Genomic DNA, 19596 nt, shown 5'->3' on the forward strand with positions numbered 1-19596 from the left:
GAATGTTGGTATATAAAAAAACTTAAATAAATAAATAAATACGTACCTAACATGGAAGATTATCTTCTTGGTTGCAGTTACTTCGGTGTGCAGAGTCCGTGAACTTCAGGCATTGGTGACTTATCCGCATTACATGAAATTCTTTCACGACAGGATGGTTCTACGCGCTCACCCTAAGTTTCTGCCTAAGGTGGTGACTGATTTTCATCTCAACCAGTCCATTTGTCCTGCCTACCTTTTTTCCCAGGCCACATTCTCACCAGGGCAAATGGGCTCTGCACAGCTTGGACTGCAAAAGGGCCTTGACTTTCTGCCTTGTGCAGACAGCAGGCCACAGACAAGTCCACACAGCTCTTCATTTAATTCGATAAGAATAAATTGGTAGTTGCGGTCACCAAGCACACGTTGTCCAACTGGTGGCTGGTGGATTGTGTTTCCTTCTGCTATATACAGGTAGGCCTTCAGCTTGGAGGTCACGTCAAGGCTCATTCCGGCAGGCCATGGCAGCATCAGTAGTCCACTTACATGCAGTCCCCGTGGCTGAGATCTGCAGGGTTGTGACGTGGAGTTCTCTGCCCATTACTGTTTGGATAGAGATGACCCTAGCGACAGCAGCTTTGGTCAGGCTGTCCTGCAGAACCTCTTTAAGTGGGGGGGGGGGGGGGAAAAAAAAAAGCCTCTTCCTGCCAAGGGCCCATTTTTTGGGTCAGGCTGTCTCCCTCTGTTTTCCACAGCACCACAATTGTTGTGCCCGTTGGCACCAGGTTCGGTGTCTGTGAATTTACTAGAGTTCCTGAGCAGCCTCTAGCTAGGGATTCACCCATGTGTGAGGACTACCATCCTGTTTGTCCTAGGAGAAAGCAGAGTTGCTTACCTGTAACAGGTATTCTCTTAGGACAGCAGGATGTTAGTCCTCAGGATACCCGCCAGCCACCTCGTGGAGTTGGGTTTCTCCTTCATTTGTTTTATTTTTTCGTAATGCTATGTTACGAGACTGAAGGGGGACCTCATGTGGATAGTGGCATGCTGAGTGTGCCAGTCAAAGTTTTAGAAACTTTGACACGTTTTCTGTGCTGGGCCCCATCTGATGATATCATCCATGTGTGAGGACTAACATCCTGCTATCCTAGGAGAACACCTGTTACAGGTAAGCAACTCTGCTTTTCTTCCCAGAAAGAAAACACTGCCTCTTCTTAATCCTTAGTATAGGCTATGTGAGAGTTAATGGAATGGTAATTGATAGCAAGTCTAAATTCCTATTTTTTGTTACATACGCGTTTGGATGCTCGTTTTCGATGCGCTAGCTTTACCCCTTATACAATAAAGGGGTAATAGTGCATCGAAAACGTGCGTCCAACCCCCCCCCCGAAACTAATAGCGCCCGCAACATGCAAATGCATGTTGATGGCCCTATTAGTTATTCCCACGCGATCCAGAAAGCAAAATGTGCAGTGAAGCCGCACATTTTACTTTCAAAAATTAATGCCTGCCCCAAAGGCTGGCGTTAATTTCTGCTGGTGCCGGGGAAGTGTACAGAAAAAACTGCTTTTCTCTACACCCTCCAGCTTAATATCATAGCGATATTAAGTCGGAGGCCCCAAAAATAAAAAAAATAAAATAAAAATTTTTAAATCGGCCCACGGGTCGGAAGACAGATGCTCAATTATGCCGGCGTTCGTTTTCCAAACCCATGGCTGTCAGCGGGTTTGAGAACCGATGCTGACAAAATAGCTGACGTGCTAGTGTCCCTAGCGCCTCTTTTTACCGTGGACCCTCATTAGCATATTCTTCTCCCCTGAATCGCGCGCACAGGAGAGTGGCCTGTGCACGCGCCAGGAGAGCGGGTGCTCGCCTGCTCTCCCGCGACATTTACTGTATCGACCCGATAGTTCTTTAATATAGCATAACTGTTAACTTTTTTTTAATCTTGGTTTACTTGCCCTTATTGACACACTTTTTTTTTTATGTTCTCTAAAATCTAATAGACTGTTTTGCTGTCCTTTTAATAGGATATCTTCAGTTTCTTAAAATGCTATATTGTAATCATGTTGTAGTTTTCTGAGAAACCAGTTCCATATATAATAAGTCTTTTCATCACTGTTTTTGTTTTTTTTTTTTGTTTTGTTTAGTTGCATAAGAATTTTATTCAGTGTTTTAGCTTCAAGCTGTGCAATTTCAGATTCGCTTTTGTCATCTTTTTTTCCTGCAGCACATGCTGCTATTCTGCTATTAGGTCATTGAACTGTTAGGAAGAACAGCACCCTTCTGTTTTTTGACTACATTGCTCTAATTTGCTTAGTGTGTGCTAATTTGCTTAGTGCATGATTAATTAAAACAGCTTATTTTCTGTATATTAGGATATTGATACTCTATATACTGCCAATAAGTAGAATTCAGAGTTAATGCAAATTTGCAATGTGCATTTAGGAACTTTACTCAGTCAAGTGGATCTTCTGAACGACACTTGGACTCGATTAAAGCACAGCAGGGATTGGTTGTACAGTTCTTGTTCTTTTGAGGAGTCCGATTTTGATCTTAACAAGTCTCTTGGCGTCCATACTTTGACTGAAAATATAGTCAGCTTTGTGAGTGGAGATGTAGCAAATACGCCGGGCTTCAAGGAACCAGAGGAAAGCATGTCAAGCAGCCCACAGGCCTGCATTATTGCCATGGAACAGCAGCAGCTAAGAGCCGAGGTAAGTTATAGCAATACAGCCTTTTGTGCATGGGATAGAGGGTGATGTTTGGGATATTCTTTTGTGAATAGTGCTCTAGAATCCAAGATTCTTGAGCCACAGTGCTATGCTACATTCCTATACTTTTACTCCTTGGTATAATTAAATAGCAAAAGCTAAAAAATTGAAATAACTTCCAAGTCAAATTTTTATTTTTTATTTTTTTTAACTGATTCTGTCTCTTCAGTGATTTGTTGGAAATAGCCAAGAAAATATGGATGCCACAGATAGTGTGGCAGAAATAAATACAGATTTTTTCAATCAGAAGTCTTTTCTACTTCTGAGGGTACATAATGCTGTATTTAGTGTTTTGTACCACGTGTTAGATCCAAACAACAAGACCAAGGTGTACAGAGATTGTAGGATAGCTGGTCCCCAGCACAAATGTATTCAGTTAGTGGATTTACAGGGTCCTCAACTGAGAATATTAACAAAGAGTTTTTAAGAACTTTAATCTTTAAACAAAATCAGAGCATGAACAACCTTTCAGGGAAAAAACATTCCTCCCTGAAATGAATTAAATTGACCACATCAAATAAACAAGCTGTCAACAAACAATCAGGATTGCAAAAAAACAGAAGTTAGAAAACCAGTCGGGGATAGCAACCAACTACTTCAGCTTCAGAAATCCCATACACATTGCATTAGACATAGCAGAAACAAAGCTCCATGGCTCTTTTCATTTGTCATGTGTTCTGCAACCCAGAATAGGCCTTATTTGTCTGCTGTTTTTATAAATAGTCTCTTTTTTCCATAAGCTTCGCTTGGAGGCACTTCATCAGATCCTGGTTTTGTTGAGTAGCATGGAGGAAAAGAGTAGTGCACCTGTAATGGGAAGCTGGCAAGGACCAGGATTTCAGTCATCATCTCTGCTAACCTCAGTTCGACTACAGTTCCTGGCAGGATGCTTTGGCTTAGGTACTGTAGGACATGCAGGAGCTAAAGGAGAGAGCATTCGGCTGCATCATTATCAGGTACCTTGTTTTCTTATCTGTGCTAACATAAATCCCAGTACTGGGTGTTTTGAGTAATTTTGGATGATATTTAATCAGGTGAGACTGGTAATCATGAAAGTTTGATGGCACACAACCAGGTCTGATGGCACACAACCAGTGTGCCATCAGACCTGATTGTGTGCCACGGAAAAGTCACCACTGTCTGATGCTCTGGTCCAGATCAGCACCTTTGACTCTGCTCTCAACACCTTGCAGCAGTGCTCTTTAAATATGCAGAAGTCCCTGTCTGAGCATGTGCCTCTCCTTCCTAGTGAAAGTGTGAGCCCTGGAATGTGAGAATTAATGGGCAGCATGGATAGCTGGGTCCCCACTTCAAGCAGCACACAGCACCACCTCCTCCTCTCTCTCCTGACCACTAACTAAATAAATAAATAGTAGTGCTATAAAATTGGTAAACAGTAGTGGTAGTAAGGAACATTGTCATCCACTGAAACATCTGAAAATGGTGTCATGTACCTATTATGTGCCTCCCTACCATTCTTACTGACAGTAGTGATGCCCAAACAGAGTGCTGTTCTCGATATCACTCTTGTCTTATGTTTGACGCTGCACATCTCTAATTTAGCCAAAGTGAAGTTCATCTATTATAAAGTGTATCTGCTTCCTAGGAGCTTTTCTTTAGCAAATGCAATTGCTGATTAGTTACTAGAAAATACGTGTGACGATATTAATATATGTATTTGATGCAGGATGGCATCAGGGCTGCCAAGAGAAGTATTCAGATTGAAATTCAAATAGCTGTGCATAAGATTTATCAGCAACTATCTGCTATCCTCGAGAGAGCTTTGCAAGCAAATAAGCACCATATTGGTGAGTAAAGTTGTACATGCATTGAAAAGACATGATATTGATTCTTATAGATGCAAGAATAGTTTAAAAAATTGCCCCTTGCTAACCTTAGCTGTGTCTTGTTTGACTAAAACATCAATGTTTTGTCCTGAGCTTTCATACTTTTTTAAATGGTTGCATAGTATCATTTTTATTTGGAGATAGCCAGGGCAGACATACATAGGGTTGGGATAGTTTTGCTGTGTTGATGTCACACTGCCTGAAAAAGGAAGGCGATAGAATGATTACTGAGGCTTTTAACTCTCTGAACTCTTGCTTTTTCTGTCTTTGCATTTTCCTTTGTCCTGTTTCTCATTCTGTAGCTCTCGTGGTCCTTTTTTTTTGGATAATATTTTGGGAATGTAGATGTGCTTGCACTATGATTTTATCTTATAAATGGCCATGTGTAGATGTAAGATCAGCATGGTGCGCCCAGCACCCATTGAACAGCAGGGTATTGTAACTCCTGAAGTTGTATTCTTAACTTTTTGCCCTAAGTAATTTTCTGTATGTATCAGGGTGTGTGTTAGCTGTCAAATTCAGGTCTTGGTTTCTTTCCTGCTTCATATTCTTTTCTTTTTCTCTTCCAATTCCATTCCTTTATCTTCATTAACATTAACTTCCCCTTTCTTTTCTTTCCAGTCATCTGCATTTTTTTTTAAATGCCATGCAAAATGTTCAAATAATATAACTACTAAGATACTTTAGGTCTCGCGTGCCCTGGTCATTAATGTGAGTACTTCCTTTATAATGGGTAACTCCATATTAAGTTATTTATTTTATTTATTAGTCATCTGGTGCAATGTGCTAGGCAACTTAAAAGATACACAAGTTAGAATTGAGGGAGTGCACAGAAATATGACTATAAAGGATTTTGTATGTAGACAGGGAATATAAGAGGAAAGATGAAGTAAAATATGTTAGGCCCTGTTTTCAGAAATTTCTCTAACTGTATGCCTATGGTTCAAAATGTTTAGGAACCTTAAGCATGTAAAAACTGGAAAACATTAGTGTACTGCTTTAGTATAACATGTTTAATTCAGGTATTCTAATATGATGCAGCAACTATGTGCATGATTAGATTATTTTCCCTTGCATATAATCATGTATAATTGGACAAGCATTCCACATAGAAGCTATACTTTTTGTTAAATATTTGGTGTAGGATCTATTATTTAGAAATGAGACTGCAAGACAGCATTTATACTGTACTTTTAGAAATAGTGATTTCATAGAATAGCTGCATCTTTTTGTGATCTTGTCCCTAGTAATCACAATTGATATGAGAAAATAGATTCCCTGTAAGTACCCAGATCAGTCCAGACCATGGGTTATGCCTCCCTTTCAGCACCCTTACTTAACCTGGTGTGCCTCCTGCATCCCTTCAGTATTTCTCTGTCTCCAGCAGATGGAGGTGGTGCAAACCCTGCAGTCTTGCCCTGTTTATGGGGTTTAGGCTATCCCTTGAAATTACTAAGAGTGAACTAGCTATAAAGTTGTGAATCAAGCAAGTTTAAAAAAAAAAAAAAAGTTGTTCTTCTGCAGCAGGGAGTGTTTCCCAATCCTCCCAGGGGGTTGTTAGATCCTGCGGGGTCATCCCCTCTGGTGGCAGGTTATTGGAGCTGGTGTTGGTAACCTCGCGGGGCACCAGCCAGGTAAGGAGCTGGGGAAGAGATTACCGGTGGTCCGGTCCCTCTCTTACCCCATGCCAATCCTCAGCGTTTTTCAAATTTTTTAATTTTTTTTTTTAATTTCTTTTTGGTCGGCTGCAATCCAGGACCCCTCCCCGTCCGAATTGCTGTGTTTTCGCTGTGTTTTTTTTGGGCTGTTTTTTCCCCCTCCACAATGCCGCGTCCATCTTTGTGTGTGGCATGTGGAGAATCATCCGCGCGGCTTTCCCAGGCAGGTATTTGCTCTAGCTGCCTTCCTGGAGGGGAAGGCAGCTCTTTTTCTGGGTCTGCAGCATTGGCTAAGCCCCAAGGTAGCCAAGCGCACGGATGTGCCCGTGTCTGTACGGGTCGCGAAGTTAAAAGGCGCTTTGGCTTCAGGAGGCACAGCCGCTCCGGAGGTTATGGGCACTGCGGCTACAGATGCGGGGGGCCTCTCCTTTCCCCCCCCCCGCTGGTGGGGGATTGGATGAAGAGCAGGGGAAACAGACCCCCCTTGGATGGTGATGACCCTAAGATCTGTTCCAAAGAGAGGAGTTAGAACCTCTCATTCCTTCAGTCCTTTCTGAGCTTGGAGTGGAGCTCCCCCTGCATACTCCGCCGCAGGACTCTGTGGACCCAGTCCTGGCGGGATTGCGAACACCAACCCGAGCTTTTCCTTTCCATCCCATGCTTCAGCAGCTGATGACCAGGGAATGGGACGCTCCGGATGCTGGTTTGTGGGTTGGTCGGGCCACGGATAAGCTTTATCCATTACTAGATGAGTCTCTGGAGCTCCTGCGGACCCCTAAGGTTGACGCTTTAGTTTTGGCTGTTGTCAAGCGGACCACCATGCCAGTCGCAGGTTCAGCGACTCTAAAAGATCTTCAGGATCACAAGCTGGAAGTATTGCTTAAGCGCATCTTTGAGGTGTCGGTCCTAGGTATCCAGGCGGCAGTGTGTAGCAGTTATATGCTGCATGCGAGCCTGCGTTGAGTCCAGCAATTGTGGCTCCGAAACTGGTCAGCGGATGTTTTATCCAAGGCTCAGCTTGGGGCTATTCCATTTAAAGGTAGCTTTTTATTCGGTGATGATTTGGAGCAGTTGATAAAGTCCCTGAGGGAGAATAAAGTTCATAAGTTACTAGAGGACAGACCAAAACCCTCCAGAGGATTTCCATCATCACGCTCTTGTTTTCGAGGACAATGCAGGTTTCGGCAGAGCAGGCCACAGGCGGCCGGGCAGCGACAGCCGTTGGCCAGAAACCAAGCCTGGACCTCGTCCTTTAGAGGTTGCAGAGGCTCCCGAGAGGGTGGTTCGTCCTCCTCTCTCGCCTCCAATACTACACAATGAGATGGAGCCGGCCCAATCCTCAATCCCTCAGGTGGGGGGGCCTCCTCTCCCGATTTTACGAGGCATGGGCCAGGATTACTTCCGATCAGTGGGTGCTAAGTATAATGGAACGAGGCTATGCTTTGGAATTTGCTCGACCTCTCAGATTTCTACTTAATATCTCTATGCAGGCCCAAGGTCAAACGGCAGATCGTTCATCAGACTCTCGAACGTCTCCTGGCTCTCGGAACTGTAAAACCGGTCCCTCCAGAACACTGGAGGAAAGGGAGGTACTACATTTACTTTGTAGTCCCAAAGAAGGAGGGATCCTTCGGCCAATTTTGGACCTCAAGAAAGTAAACAAGTCTCTCAAGGTGCCGCACTTTCGCATGGAGACTCTGCGTTCTGTCATTGCGGCGGTACGCAAGGGCGAATTCCTGGCCTCTCTGGATCTGATGGAGGCCTATTTGAACATTCCCATTCGCGAGGATCAGCAAATGTTCCTTCGCTTTATGGTCCTGGGAATGCATTGCCAATTCTGCATGCTACCATTCGGTCTCGCGTCCGCCCACCGTACGTTCACCAAGGTCATGGTGGTTGTGGCGGCGTCCCTCCAGAGACAAGGCCTTCTCATTCATCCCTACCTGGACGAATGGCTCATCAGGGCGAAGTCGAGAGATTGCTGTGTGGAGGCCATCCACAAGGTGATCACTCTCTTGGAATCTCTCAGATGGGTAATCAGTCAGGCCAAGAACAACTTTGTCCCTTCTCAGACATTCGAATTTCTGGGAGCCCGGTTCGACACTGCTGTCAAGTTTTTCTTCTGACGGTTCGAATGCACAAACTGATGGGGCAAATTTGTCGCTTATTGGCTCTTCCACTGCCCAAGTCCTGGTACTACCTTCAAGTTCTTGGCTCGATGGCATCTACTCTGGAGGTCGTTCCCTGGGCTTTTGCTCATATGAGACTGTTACAATGAGCATTGCTTTCCCGGTGGGATCCCAAGTCGGAGAATTTTTGAATTCCCTCTGCCGCTCACCGATCACGCCAGGTCCAGTCTTGGGTGGTGGCTTTGCCCACACAACCTGTCTTGAGGGGTGGATCTGGAAGTTCCAAACTGGATAGTGGTGACCACGGATGCCAGTCACTCCAGCTGGAGAGCTGTTTGCCAGTATCTTTCAGTACAGGGCAGCTGGTCCCCGGAGAAGTCCGGATGGTCAATCAGTCGCCTGGAGACCAGAGCGGTTTGCTTGGCCTTGCAACACTTTCTCCCCCAATTATGCCATCAGGCGGTTCGCTTTCTCTCCGATAATGTGACGACGGTGGCCTACATCAACCGTCAAGGAGGCACCAGAAGCCAAGCTGTAGCCGACGAGGCGGAGCTGCTCATGGTTTGGGCGGAATAAAATCTTGTGATGCTAGCGGCATCTCACATCGCCAGGAAGGACAACATACAAGCGGACTTCCTAAGTCGGCGGCGCATAGATCCCGGAGAGTGGGATCTCTTAGACCAAGCAATGGATCTCATTTCTCGCAGGTGGGGGACTCCCCACCTGGACTTGATGGCGACGCGGGACAGTGCCAAGGCTCCTCGCTTCTTCGGTCACAGAAGAGATCACGGCTCAGAGGGGGTCGATGCGCTAGTACTTCCCTGGCCCACATCGGTTCTCCTGAACGTGTTCCCTCCTTGGCCTCTGGTGAGCAAGGTGCTTAACGGGATAGAAGTCCACCCAGGGAGTGTAATCCTAGTAGCTTCTGAGTGGCCCCGATGACTGTGGTTTGCGGATCTAATCAATCTGGTGGTGGATGGCCCTCTAATGCTCGGGCATCTTCTACATCTTCTTCATCAAGGTCCTATATATTTTGACCAGGCAGATCACTTTTGTCTAGTGGCCTGGCTTTTGAAAGGAGGAGTTTGAGGAAGAAAGGGTACTCTGAGGAAGTTATCACTATACTGCTCAAGCCAGAAAAATGTCTACCTCTCTCTCGTATGTTAGGGTGTGGAGAGCTTTTGAGACGTGGTGGTGTGAGCGAGAGATTTTCCCCAGACATGCTACGATTCTCAGATGTTAGCTTTTTTACAAAATGGTTTAGCCAAGGGCTCATCTTTTAACTCCCTCCGGGTACAGGTAGCGGCCCTAGGCACTCTGGTTGGTAGCTCGGTGGTGTTGCATCCAGATGTGGTGCGTTTCCTCAGAGGAGTAAGGCATTTGAAGCCTCCTGTTCGTTCGGTATGTCCGTCGTGGAGTCTTAATTTGGTACTTCGCATATTGTGTGATCCGCCGTTTGAACCCCTTAAAACGATGATGTTGAAAGATCTCACGCTGAAAACGGTCTTTTTGGTGGCTATATGCTCAGGTCGTAGAGTGTCTGAGTTACAGGCTGTCTCTTGTAGGTAACCTTTTTTGAGAATTTCTGAGTTGGGGGTTTCCCTTCGAACTGTTCCGTCATTTTTGCCGAAGGTGGTCACGTCCTTCCATTTAAGTCAGTCAGTTGAGCTCCCGGCCTTTCTTAATTTATCAAATGATGTTCCACAAGCACGAGAGCTTCGTCGGCTAGATGTTTGACATTCTTTGTTATGCTACTTGGAAGTCACAAATTCTTTCAGACTCTCAGATCATTTGTTTGTCCTTTGGAGCGGTCCCAGGAGAGGTCACAAGGCTTCTAAAATGACGATTGTCCGCTGGTTAAGAGAAGCAATTTCGTCTGCATACATTTGTAAAGGGCAACCTGTTCTGAGGGCCCGAAGGCCCATTCTATTCGCTCTCAAGCAGCTCCTTGGGCCGAATGCCAGTTGGTATCGCCTCAGGAGATTTCCATAGCTGCTACTTGGAAGACGCTCCACACATTTGCTTGCCACTACCGCTTGGACGTTCAGGCGCCCGGGGATTTTGGCAGTGGTGTGCTGCGTGCGGGACTCGCGAGGTCCCACCTGGTTTAGGGAAGGTTTGGTACGACCCTTGGTCTGGACTGATCCAGGTACGTACAGGGAAAATAAAATTGGTTCTTACCTGATAATTTTCATTCCTGTAGTACCACGGATCAGTCCAGACACCCTTCCAAAGACTAGGAGTGGGTAGCAGAGGGATCTGTAAAGTCTGCGCGCACATATTCAGGTTATGTTGTTGCAGCATATTAAAAGAAAGCTACAGGTTACATGTTTATATGTTCGTTCCTGCTTGATTCATTGCTAGTATTATTCTGCTTTGATACTCTACATACTGAAGGGATGCAGGAGGCACACCAGGTTAAGTGAGGATGCCTTTCAAGTTTTTCTTTGTCTCCACCTGCTGGAAGGGGAGGCATAACCCATGGTCTGGACTGATCCGTGGTACTACAGGAACGAAAATTATCAGGTAAGAACCAATTTTCTTATATGGTAAGATCAATAGCATTAATTCTGTAGCAACACTGAAATAATTATTTCTTAAATTTTAGCATTATACAAAAGTTGAAAAACAATTTTGATAAGGCCCATTTAGTCTGTCCATTTTTGATTGCCTACTTTGCTCTAACAGGTCTTACTCAATCTGTGACATTCTCCTTACCTCCCCCTCTAGGACCCCTTTATGGCTGTCCCATGCACGCTTGAATTCTGCCACTCTTTTCCTAGCACCTCCTCTGGAAGTCTGTTCAGGTGTCTACCACATTCTGAGGGAAAAAGTATTTTCTCACATTCCTAGATCCTCTAATCAGTGTTCATATTTTTGTTCTAGAGGCTCAGCAGCGCCTCCTGCTGGTCACCGTCTTTGCTCTGAGTGTTCACTATCAACCAGTTGATGTCTCGTTGGCTATTTCTACTGGTTTACTTAATGTGCTTTCGCAGCTGTGTGGCACAGACACCATGCTTGGGCAACCACTACAGTTACTCCCCAAATCTGGCATTTCACAGCTCAGTACTGCTTTGAAGGTAGCCAGTACAAGACTGCTTCAGATTCTAGCAATCACTACAGGGTAAGCATTGTTCAGAAGTTTTTCTTCCAAATAGCGAATTTTTGTAGCCTGCAGCGCAGTTGTGACATATTTTACTTACTAATGAAGTTCCAAATGATTTTGGATATGAGGGAGCATGAATGAAACCTGAGAAGTTCTTGTATCAAAGAGTGGTAAGTGAGCCCTCATATCCTGAGAGTTTCCATATGCTTCACTGATTTAGTTGATCATGAGGGGATAAAAAATGTGAGGATTTAAAAATAGCAAAACTTCTGCTGTTTGTAAAAATGTTGCTGTTTGTTTCTATCCCATCAGTCAGTAGTCAATTTCTTGTATGCAAAACCTTATTAAAGAAATCTGAATGTTTTGTATGCAAGGCATTGATGGTAGCTGATACCATCAGGTTAATCTGAAAACAAAAAGTTGGAGGTATGAGTATAGAAATGAAAGTCTTTTTTTAAGGTAGAGCTTAGGTAATAGGCTGCTGCTTATTCTGACTTATCTGGCTAAGGGGGTGGAAGCTGAATATCCAGCTTCACTGAGCGACTGACACTAAGTAGTTAGCCAGCTACGTGGTGGGTGGGATGAGGACTAACTGGAAGGATCTACTTATCCAGCTAATTTAGCTGGATAAATTAGACCTGATATTGAACAGGATTAAAGTTAACTGGATATACTCCATGGGAGTAATTTTGTGACAAGTTTAAATCAGTTTTCAAAGTTGTCTTATATGTATAAATCCTCTCTGAAAACTATCTTAACAAAACTAAGCACAGAGTTTTCCCACAAGAATTTACTGCATATTTTTTAAAATAAAAATATATGGGCCTGATATTCAAAAGCATTTACATGCTTAAAAATGGGCTTTACACATGTAAATGCACTTTACCTGTGTAAGTGGGTTTTTGAGAACTCCTACAATAATTGCCATCGAATTGTCTATAAGAAATTCATGTGTAAGTGCACTTCATTGTCTGATTTTTAAAATGGCCACGCAGGCAAATACCGGCAGTTACACGCATGGTTGAGCCCTGCGCACGCTGGGGCGGATTTTCAGAGCCCTGCTCGCGTAAATCCGCCCAAAACCGGGCGGATTTACGCGAGCAGGGCCCTGCGCGCCGGTAAGCCTATTTTACATAGGCCTACCGGCGCGCGCAGAGCCCCAGGACTCACGTAAGTCCCGGGGTTTTCAGAGGGGGCGTGTCGGGGGGCGGGCCCGAACCGCGCGGCGTTTTCGGGGCGTGTCGGGAGCGTTCCGGGGGCGGGCCCGGGGGCGTGGCTACGGCCCGGGGCGGCCCGGGGGTGTGGCCGCGCCCTCCGGACCCGCCCCCAGGTCGCATCCCGGCGCGCAGGAGGCCCGCTGACGCGCGGGGATTTACGCCTCCCTCCGGGAGGCGTAAATCCCCCGACAAAGGTAAGGGGGGGGTTTAGACAGGGCCGGGCGGGTGGGTTAGGTAGGGGAAGGGAGGGGAAGGTGAGGGGAGGGCAAAGGAAAGTTCCCTCCAAGGCCGCTCCGATTTCGGAGCGGCCTTGGAGGGAATGGGGGTAGGCTGCGCGGCTCGGCGCGCGCCGGCTATACAAAATCCATAGCCTTGCGCGCGCCGATCCAGGTTTTTAGCAGATACGCGCGGCTCCGCGCGTATCTACTAAAATCCAGCGTACTTTTGTTTGCGCCTGGAGCGCAAACAAAAGTAGGCTATTCGCGCTCCTTTTAAAATCCGCCCCGCTATGCGCATTTTCAAAAGAGCCCACCCACGCGTGTAACTGCTGATACGTGCACAAGTGCCAGGCCCTTAAAAAGGGACACGTCAGGGGGCGGGGTCTGGGTGGAGAGGGTCATGGCGGGACGAAGGCCAGCTGGGACGCCATTAGCCGCTGTCCCAGGGAAGTATTTATTTAGTTATTTATTTATAACTTTTTATATACCGAGGTTCAATTAACAGGATTAATTATCACTTCGGTTTACATTACAACCTGCAAAAAACAACAGTGACAAATTCTTGTCTTACATTTAACAAGGTAGAAAAAACCTGGATAACATAACTCGGGTGAAAAATAGGTAACATGGTAACTTGGGTGAAAGCAGGTAAAGGATCACATGGTAATCATGGCTTGGGCGAAAGTACACGCCGGCAGCCAGCCGGTGTGCGCAAACTTAGTAGTGAAACAAAAAAATGTAAGTAGTTAGGAAGGGGTTAGGGGTCGGGGTGGAGAGGGGATAGGGAAGTGCCCTCCCAGTCCGCTCATTAATTGGAGTGGACTAGAAGGGAATGGGGGAAAGGCCTAATTGCGTCACCGTGCGTAATTTACTAAAATCCCCCCCCCCCCCCCCGTGTGCGGCCCATGGATTTTATAACATGTGCGGGCCAGCACTCACATGTTATAAAAGCCGCTTCCATGTATGCGTGCCGGGAGCCACACGCACCTTTTAAAATCTACCCCAGGTTTTGAAAATTGTTACAATAGTGGTTATATTTACATGTGTAAATCCTTTTAAAAAGGACTTCTTGTAACAGTAACTTTGATACTGGTGCGCATTTACGTGTGTATGCTGGCTTATGCCAAAGGATGTGGCCATATTATAACATGCGTGCATGGTATAAAACAGGCTGTACGTGCGTACATGTGCACAATTTTATATGGACGCACGCAAATGCCGCCTCTACCACGTAAGTGAAATTTTAGTAGTCGTGCAGACGCATTTACCAGTTTCCCCCAGTTCGTTCCCAGTTCGCCCAGATAAGGAGTAAGATTTCCAACCCCCCCTCCAGTTAAATAGCCTCCCTTTTTACCCTGTTAGCACCACCCCTTAAAACCCCGATGACATGCCATCCATAGCGATAACAAAGTTACCTGGCAGGGGAACCCGGCGAGCACTTGTGCGTGTAAATACTTATGCACGCATTTCATGTTAAGTCCTGGAATGCCCATGTCCCGCCCATGCTCCTTTTTTGCAACTTCTGATTTCTGTATACTGGGATATGTGCGCTTACTTGGGCACCTTTTAAAATCCATGACCGGCATGCTGCGGCTGGATATACTCGTGCATCTCCCGGTTTTGGCGCACTCTGGGCTTTTACAATTCACCCCTATGCCTGAAAGTCTCCATTCACTGGAACGTGCCTGCTCAAGCCTGTCAAAGTATGTGCACACAGTGTGCATGCACGTAATTTACACGGTGATTTCTGTGGGTAAAGTCCCTTTTGAAAACTATCCTCCTGCGTGTAAGCGCTTTGGGGCAGAGGCTTCTACCTTTTGATGTAAATTGTTGTAAAGCACCCCAACGTAAAGGTGTTCTGCATTGGAGAGTTTTTGTGTTTATTGCCTTTTCATGCAGGACCTACGCTGATAAACTAAGTCCTAAGGTGGTGCAGTCCTTACTAGACCTGCTGTGCAGTCAGTTAAAGAATCTGCTCTCACAGGCTGGTGTGCTGCTTATGGTTTCCTTTGGAGAAGAGCAGGAAGAAGAAAAAAATGAGAATTTCATTGCAGATGAGAAGAAAGACTTCCGAGGTAAAGTTAGGTTGTTTGGGACTTTCTTACTATGAGAGATTTGGATGTTTCAAATATTAACAGAATCTCTTTTCATGATTAAAAGGGTTCATATTGAAATATGCATATTATACAGTCTATTTAATAAAATATTTTCCCTCCCAATTTTCAGCTGCAGTACGAAAACAACACACAGCGGAGTTACACCTAGGAGATTTTTTAGTCTTTCTGCGGAGAGTTGTGTCATCAAAAGCCATTCAGTCAAAAATGGCTTCTCCAAAGTGGACTGAAGTTCTGCTTAATATTGCTTCTCAGAAGTGCTGTTCAGGTATGAATCGCCATTTGTACAAAATTTGAGCTTTCATGTGCCGCTGAAAGAGAAACAATTGTAGTCCTATAATTGCTCACTGATTACAGTGTTATACACTGGAAAGTGATCTCTTGTTTTTGTTTTTTTTAAACTTATGTGAAATCCTTGATACTGTTTCAAATGATTTGGGAATAATGTCTGTATTGATTCATTCTTGAAGGAATACTCTGTGTAAAAACAAAACAGAAAACTGCTCTAAATAACATTTTACTACTATGGATCCTGGAACATAATTTGTTGTAGCAAAGGAGTACCACTTTCATCCTATGACAGTTGAGGGATTGTTGTCTGGTCTTTATCCTTGTTTTCTGCTTCCATCTTTGATTCTCCCATTCCCGGGGCAGCTTCAGGAAATCTTGCTGACTCCAGAGCTGGAAGAGTGTCTTTGTTGCACCCTCTGGACTACTCATTAGTTGGCAGTCGTCTTCCTTCCCTTCTTGGCATTTGCAACTTGGCCCAGGTGCCCATGCTAAATGGGATCCGAATGCAGGTCCCTGTTACTGAGCCACAGAGCTGCTCTGGGCATGTTCATGTTTATTTGGGAAATTTGTATTTGAAAAGTGTAAACAAATTAAGTATAGCAATCTGATGATTAAATAGTGGACTGGAGGGGGAACTGTGCTATTGATGTATTTTGTCATGGAAAACTAGGAGAATGTCAGTGCATTTTGTATTGTAAAACAAAAGCCATTCATCTCTTGTTTTATTTACCAGCAAAGGTAGAAGCATCTAGCACCATTCAGAGAACGAAGCCAAATTTGACCACATGTGAACTATACAAATTAACTGAATCGACCCCTTTCCAAGGATCTTAAAAGTTAACGAAAGGTTTTTCCTGATTCTTGTGAGGACAAAATGTAAAGCCATTTCCACATGTAAAAGATTTTATCTGCAGAAATGGACCATTTAAAAATAGCCTACCCTTAATGCAGGTACAATTCTGCACGTTCTACCCGCATTCTTTGAAGGCATTCCGACAGACATGTTTAGGATGGGGGGAGAAATAATTCAAGGCATGACATTTTCAAATCTACGAATGTTATTTCCAAGGGAAATAGTGTTCTCAGAAAAAGCAGATGCAAATCTCTATGGGTACTTTTGTTTTTCCTCCAGGGCAATAATCAAAGCAAAACTGCCTTCTAAAAGTTTTTACACTCTTTTATATATAAGATTTGCCATACTGGGCCAGACCAAGGGTCCATCAAACCCAGTATCCTGTTTCCAACAGTGGCCAATCCAAGTCACACGTACCTGGCAAGTACCCAAACATTAGATGTTTGGATACTTGCCATCACATTCTGATATCTGTAAAGTACAAATCAGAATGCATTAAAGCAGAAGTTTTTCACTGCTGTACACAACATATTCTACATTTTACCATGAAAGAACAATTTTAGGAATATTCCAAAAATAATTTAGAATTAAAAAAAAAAAAAAAAAAAAAAAAAAAAAAAGGTCTTGATTGCATAAGTCTTCACACCCTATGGCATAGCAAAAGGAAAATTGGTTCTTACCTGCTAATTTTTGTTCCTGTAGTACCACAGATCAGTCCAGACTCCTGGGTTTTGCATCCCTGCCAGCAGATGGAGCAGAGAAAGTTTTACTGACACTGCTACATAACCCAAGTGCTACCTGCAGTTCCTCAATATTGACCTGTACCCAAGCTTACTACATTGAGAACCCACTGGTCTATGGTAATTTTGGTCCACACTCCATAAAATCTCACCAAGCAACCTCCTACGATTGGAATGATGGAGTGGACCAGCTTAGTCTCATTGCGAGGACTTAGCCCCAGTTGCGCTTCCCCCCATGGTGTCCCGTAAAGGTCTTCGGCCTCCTCAAAAGGACTGACCCCAGGATTGGCTCCTGAGAGAGAATTGCTTCTGCGGGCCTGGAGCTCCCCTTGCCGGGCGAGACCTCCTATTATTCTGAAAGCAGGACCTTATACTTATCCTCTGGCAACCTGTGCACCTTATACTTTATCCTCTGGCAACCTGTGCACCTTATTTTCTCCCAGATGCTTCATAGCTGCTCTAGGCCCTCACCAAACGAGCCTCCCTTTGAAAGGAAGAGACCCCAACTGAAACTTGGACGACACATCCGCCAACCAGTTGCACAACCATAACAACCTACTGGCTGATACTACCGACATCAAAATCCTAGAGGATGTTTTGACTAGATGATAAAGAGCATTTGATCCATATGCTACTGCCACCTGTAAGCGCTTAGCCTTCTTAGTTTTCTTGTCTGACTGGCTGAGCATCCTGTAGTTGCTGCACCCAGCGCAGACAAGCCCGCCTCATAAAACTAGTGCAAATGGCCACTTGTAAGTTCAGGGCTGTGGTACGGGAAAGCTTTTGCTGGATCCCTCAGCCCATTCATGACCGGATCAGCCCCTTCCAATTCAGAGTTCTCCTGAGGAACCTTGATCCTGAGCTCCTGCAAAACCTGAGGAATCAAGGGCCACAGTTCCTCCTTATAAAAAAGACAGACCACCCTAGGGTCATCTCCTTCAGTAACTGGAATCTCTTCCCGATCATCTGTCTGACCCGTGCCACCCGCATCCGGGTAATTGCCAGGTTCTTGTGGCCTGGTTTTGGCCTCTGTTGGAAACAGGATGCTGGGCTTGATGGACCCTTGGTTTGACCCAGCGTGGCAATTTCTTATGTTCTTAACTGCCTGATCAACTGATAATGGCACCCCTGTCCCATCTGGGGCATCATCTGAGTCCTCCAATTCATCCACCACATCTCCTGGAGATGGAGAAGGGCCCAACAAATTCTGGGTGAGAGAAGTCCGCTTTCTCTTTGCCTGGCCAGGTTTGGGACCCGTAGCCAGACCCTCTGAAGGCTGGACCTGGGCCCGCAAACATGACAGTGCAGCACATTGCTTAGCTAAATAGGCCTCATGTAATAACAAGGCCTTGAGGAGTCTGAAATTGGCTGAGAGGATTCAGGAACCAGGAGAATAGGAAAATCCTCGCTATTTGAGCCCCCCAAGGAGTTCAACCACACCAGGGATAGCCTCTGAGGAGAATCTCCCTCCCCCAACACGTTTGAGGAGTGGGGGGGCCAGTCTCTGCTTTTTCGCAGTGGTAGGGCCATCCGACGACCTCCTCACCTTCTGATGCACAGCCACGACCAGACTGAGCTGCACAAATTTATACATGCGGAGGGGAAGCTTACCTCCAAACAGCCATCCACCTCACACACTCTGCTACTGTGAAACCAAAAACCCCAGCCGCCTAAACAGAAAAGGCAGGAAGTCGTATGTTTACATAGTTTTTCTTTCTTTTTGTTTTTTAAATAATAATTTTACCATGTATAATTCTTCCCTGCTAGGCTGGAACACAGAGCTGTAAGAGGGACAGGCTGTCAAACAGCTTCCCCGAGCCTGCAGCCACCTCAGCAGCCTCATGAAGGGGAGGAATCTGGACCACTAGATTTAATACCCCATGGAAGTAAGGATGGAGCATACAAAAGTGTCACCAACCCCCAGCTCGTCCGCCTCAACCAAGAGGGATGGTCCCACCAGGACTTAAAAACCTCCTGGGAGCAAGGCTCTTAAACCAATTATTTTTCCCTGACTGCAGAGCTGCAGGTTTTGCATCATCTACCATCTGCGGGAGACAGAGAACTCCAGGTAGCACTCTGGGTTATGTAGCAGTGTTAGTAAAACTTTTTCTGTTTCCATCTGCTGGCAGGGATGCAAAACCCAGGAGCCTGGACTGATCTGGGGATGTACAGGGAACGCAAATTGGCTCCAATTTAAAAAAAAAAAATTGCCTTTTCAAGGGCTATAATAAATTGAATAGAGCCCACCTTTGTCCAGTCACACTAGTTATGCAAAATGAATTTGAAGCAAGGGTCAAAACATGCTGAGAAGGAGCTGCTGAAAGAACTCTGTAATAACTTTATTCCAAAGTACAGATAAGGGACAGGCTGAAGAAAATTTCAATGTGTTTGAATATCCCTTGGGGCAATATCAGGTTGGAGTAAATTACTAGTGGTCAGGTAGGTCCATCATTGTAGAGTGGAAAGAGTTTGGCACTACCAAGACACTGTTGCAGTCGGGCCGTCCCTCCAAAGTCAGTAGCTGTGGGTTAAGGAAAGTGCTGCAGAAAGGGACTAAGAACTGCAGAGATCTCTGGCTTAGTGTGGGGAAGATGCTGATTGTTCAACATTTTCAAGATTAATCCAAAACATGGCCTGTAGGTGGGGTGGCAAGAAGGACACCACTGTTGA

At 45.2% G+C, this 19596-nt stretch overlaps 1 protein-coding gene across 7 annotated transcripts in view; it reads left to right on the top strand.

Annotated features, from left to right (window-relative positions):
* The window catches only part of HERC1 (HECT and RLD domain containing E3 ubiquitin protein ligase family member 1), a 410083-nt gene that overhangs the window by 161850 nt on the left and 228637 nt on the right, over nt 1-19596 (top strand). For all 7 annotated transcript variants that reach the window (XM_029575639.1, XM_029575640.1, XM_029575646.1 and 4 more), the window contains exons 26-31: nt 2428-2696; nt 3494-3709; nt 4441-4561; nt 11274-11511; nt 14828-15003; nt 15155-15310. In XM_029575639.1, coding sequence (XP_029431499.1) covers nt 2428-2696; nt 3494-3709; nt 4441-4561; nt 11274-11511; nt 14828-15003; nt 15155-15310 — 1176 coding nt within the window. The remainder of the gene's footprint in view (nt 1-2427; nt 2697-3493; nt 3710-4440; nt 4562-11273; nt 11512-14827; nt 15004-15154; nt 15311-19596) is intronic.

Source organism: Rhinatrema bivittatum, chromosome 13 (assembly GCF_901001135.1).
Source record: "Rhinatrema bivittatum chromosome 13, aRhiBiv1.1, whole genome shotgun sequence".
Lineage (NCBI taxonomy): Eukaryota > Metazoa > Chordata > Amphibia > Gymnophiona > Rhinatrematidae > Rhinatrema > Rhinatrema bivittatum.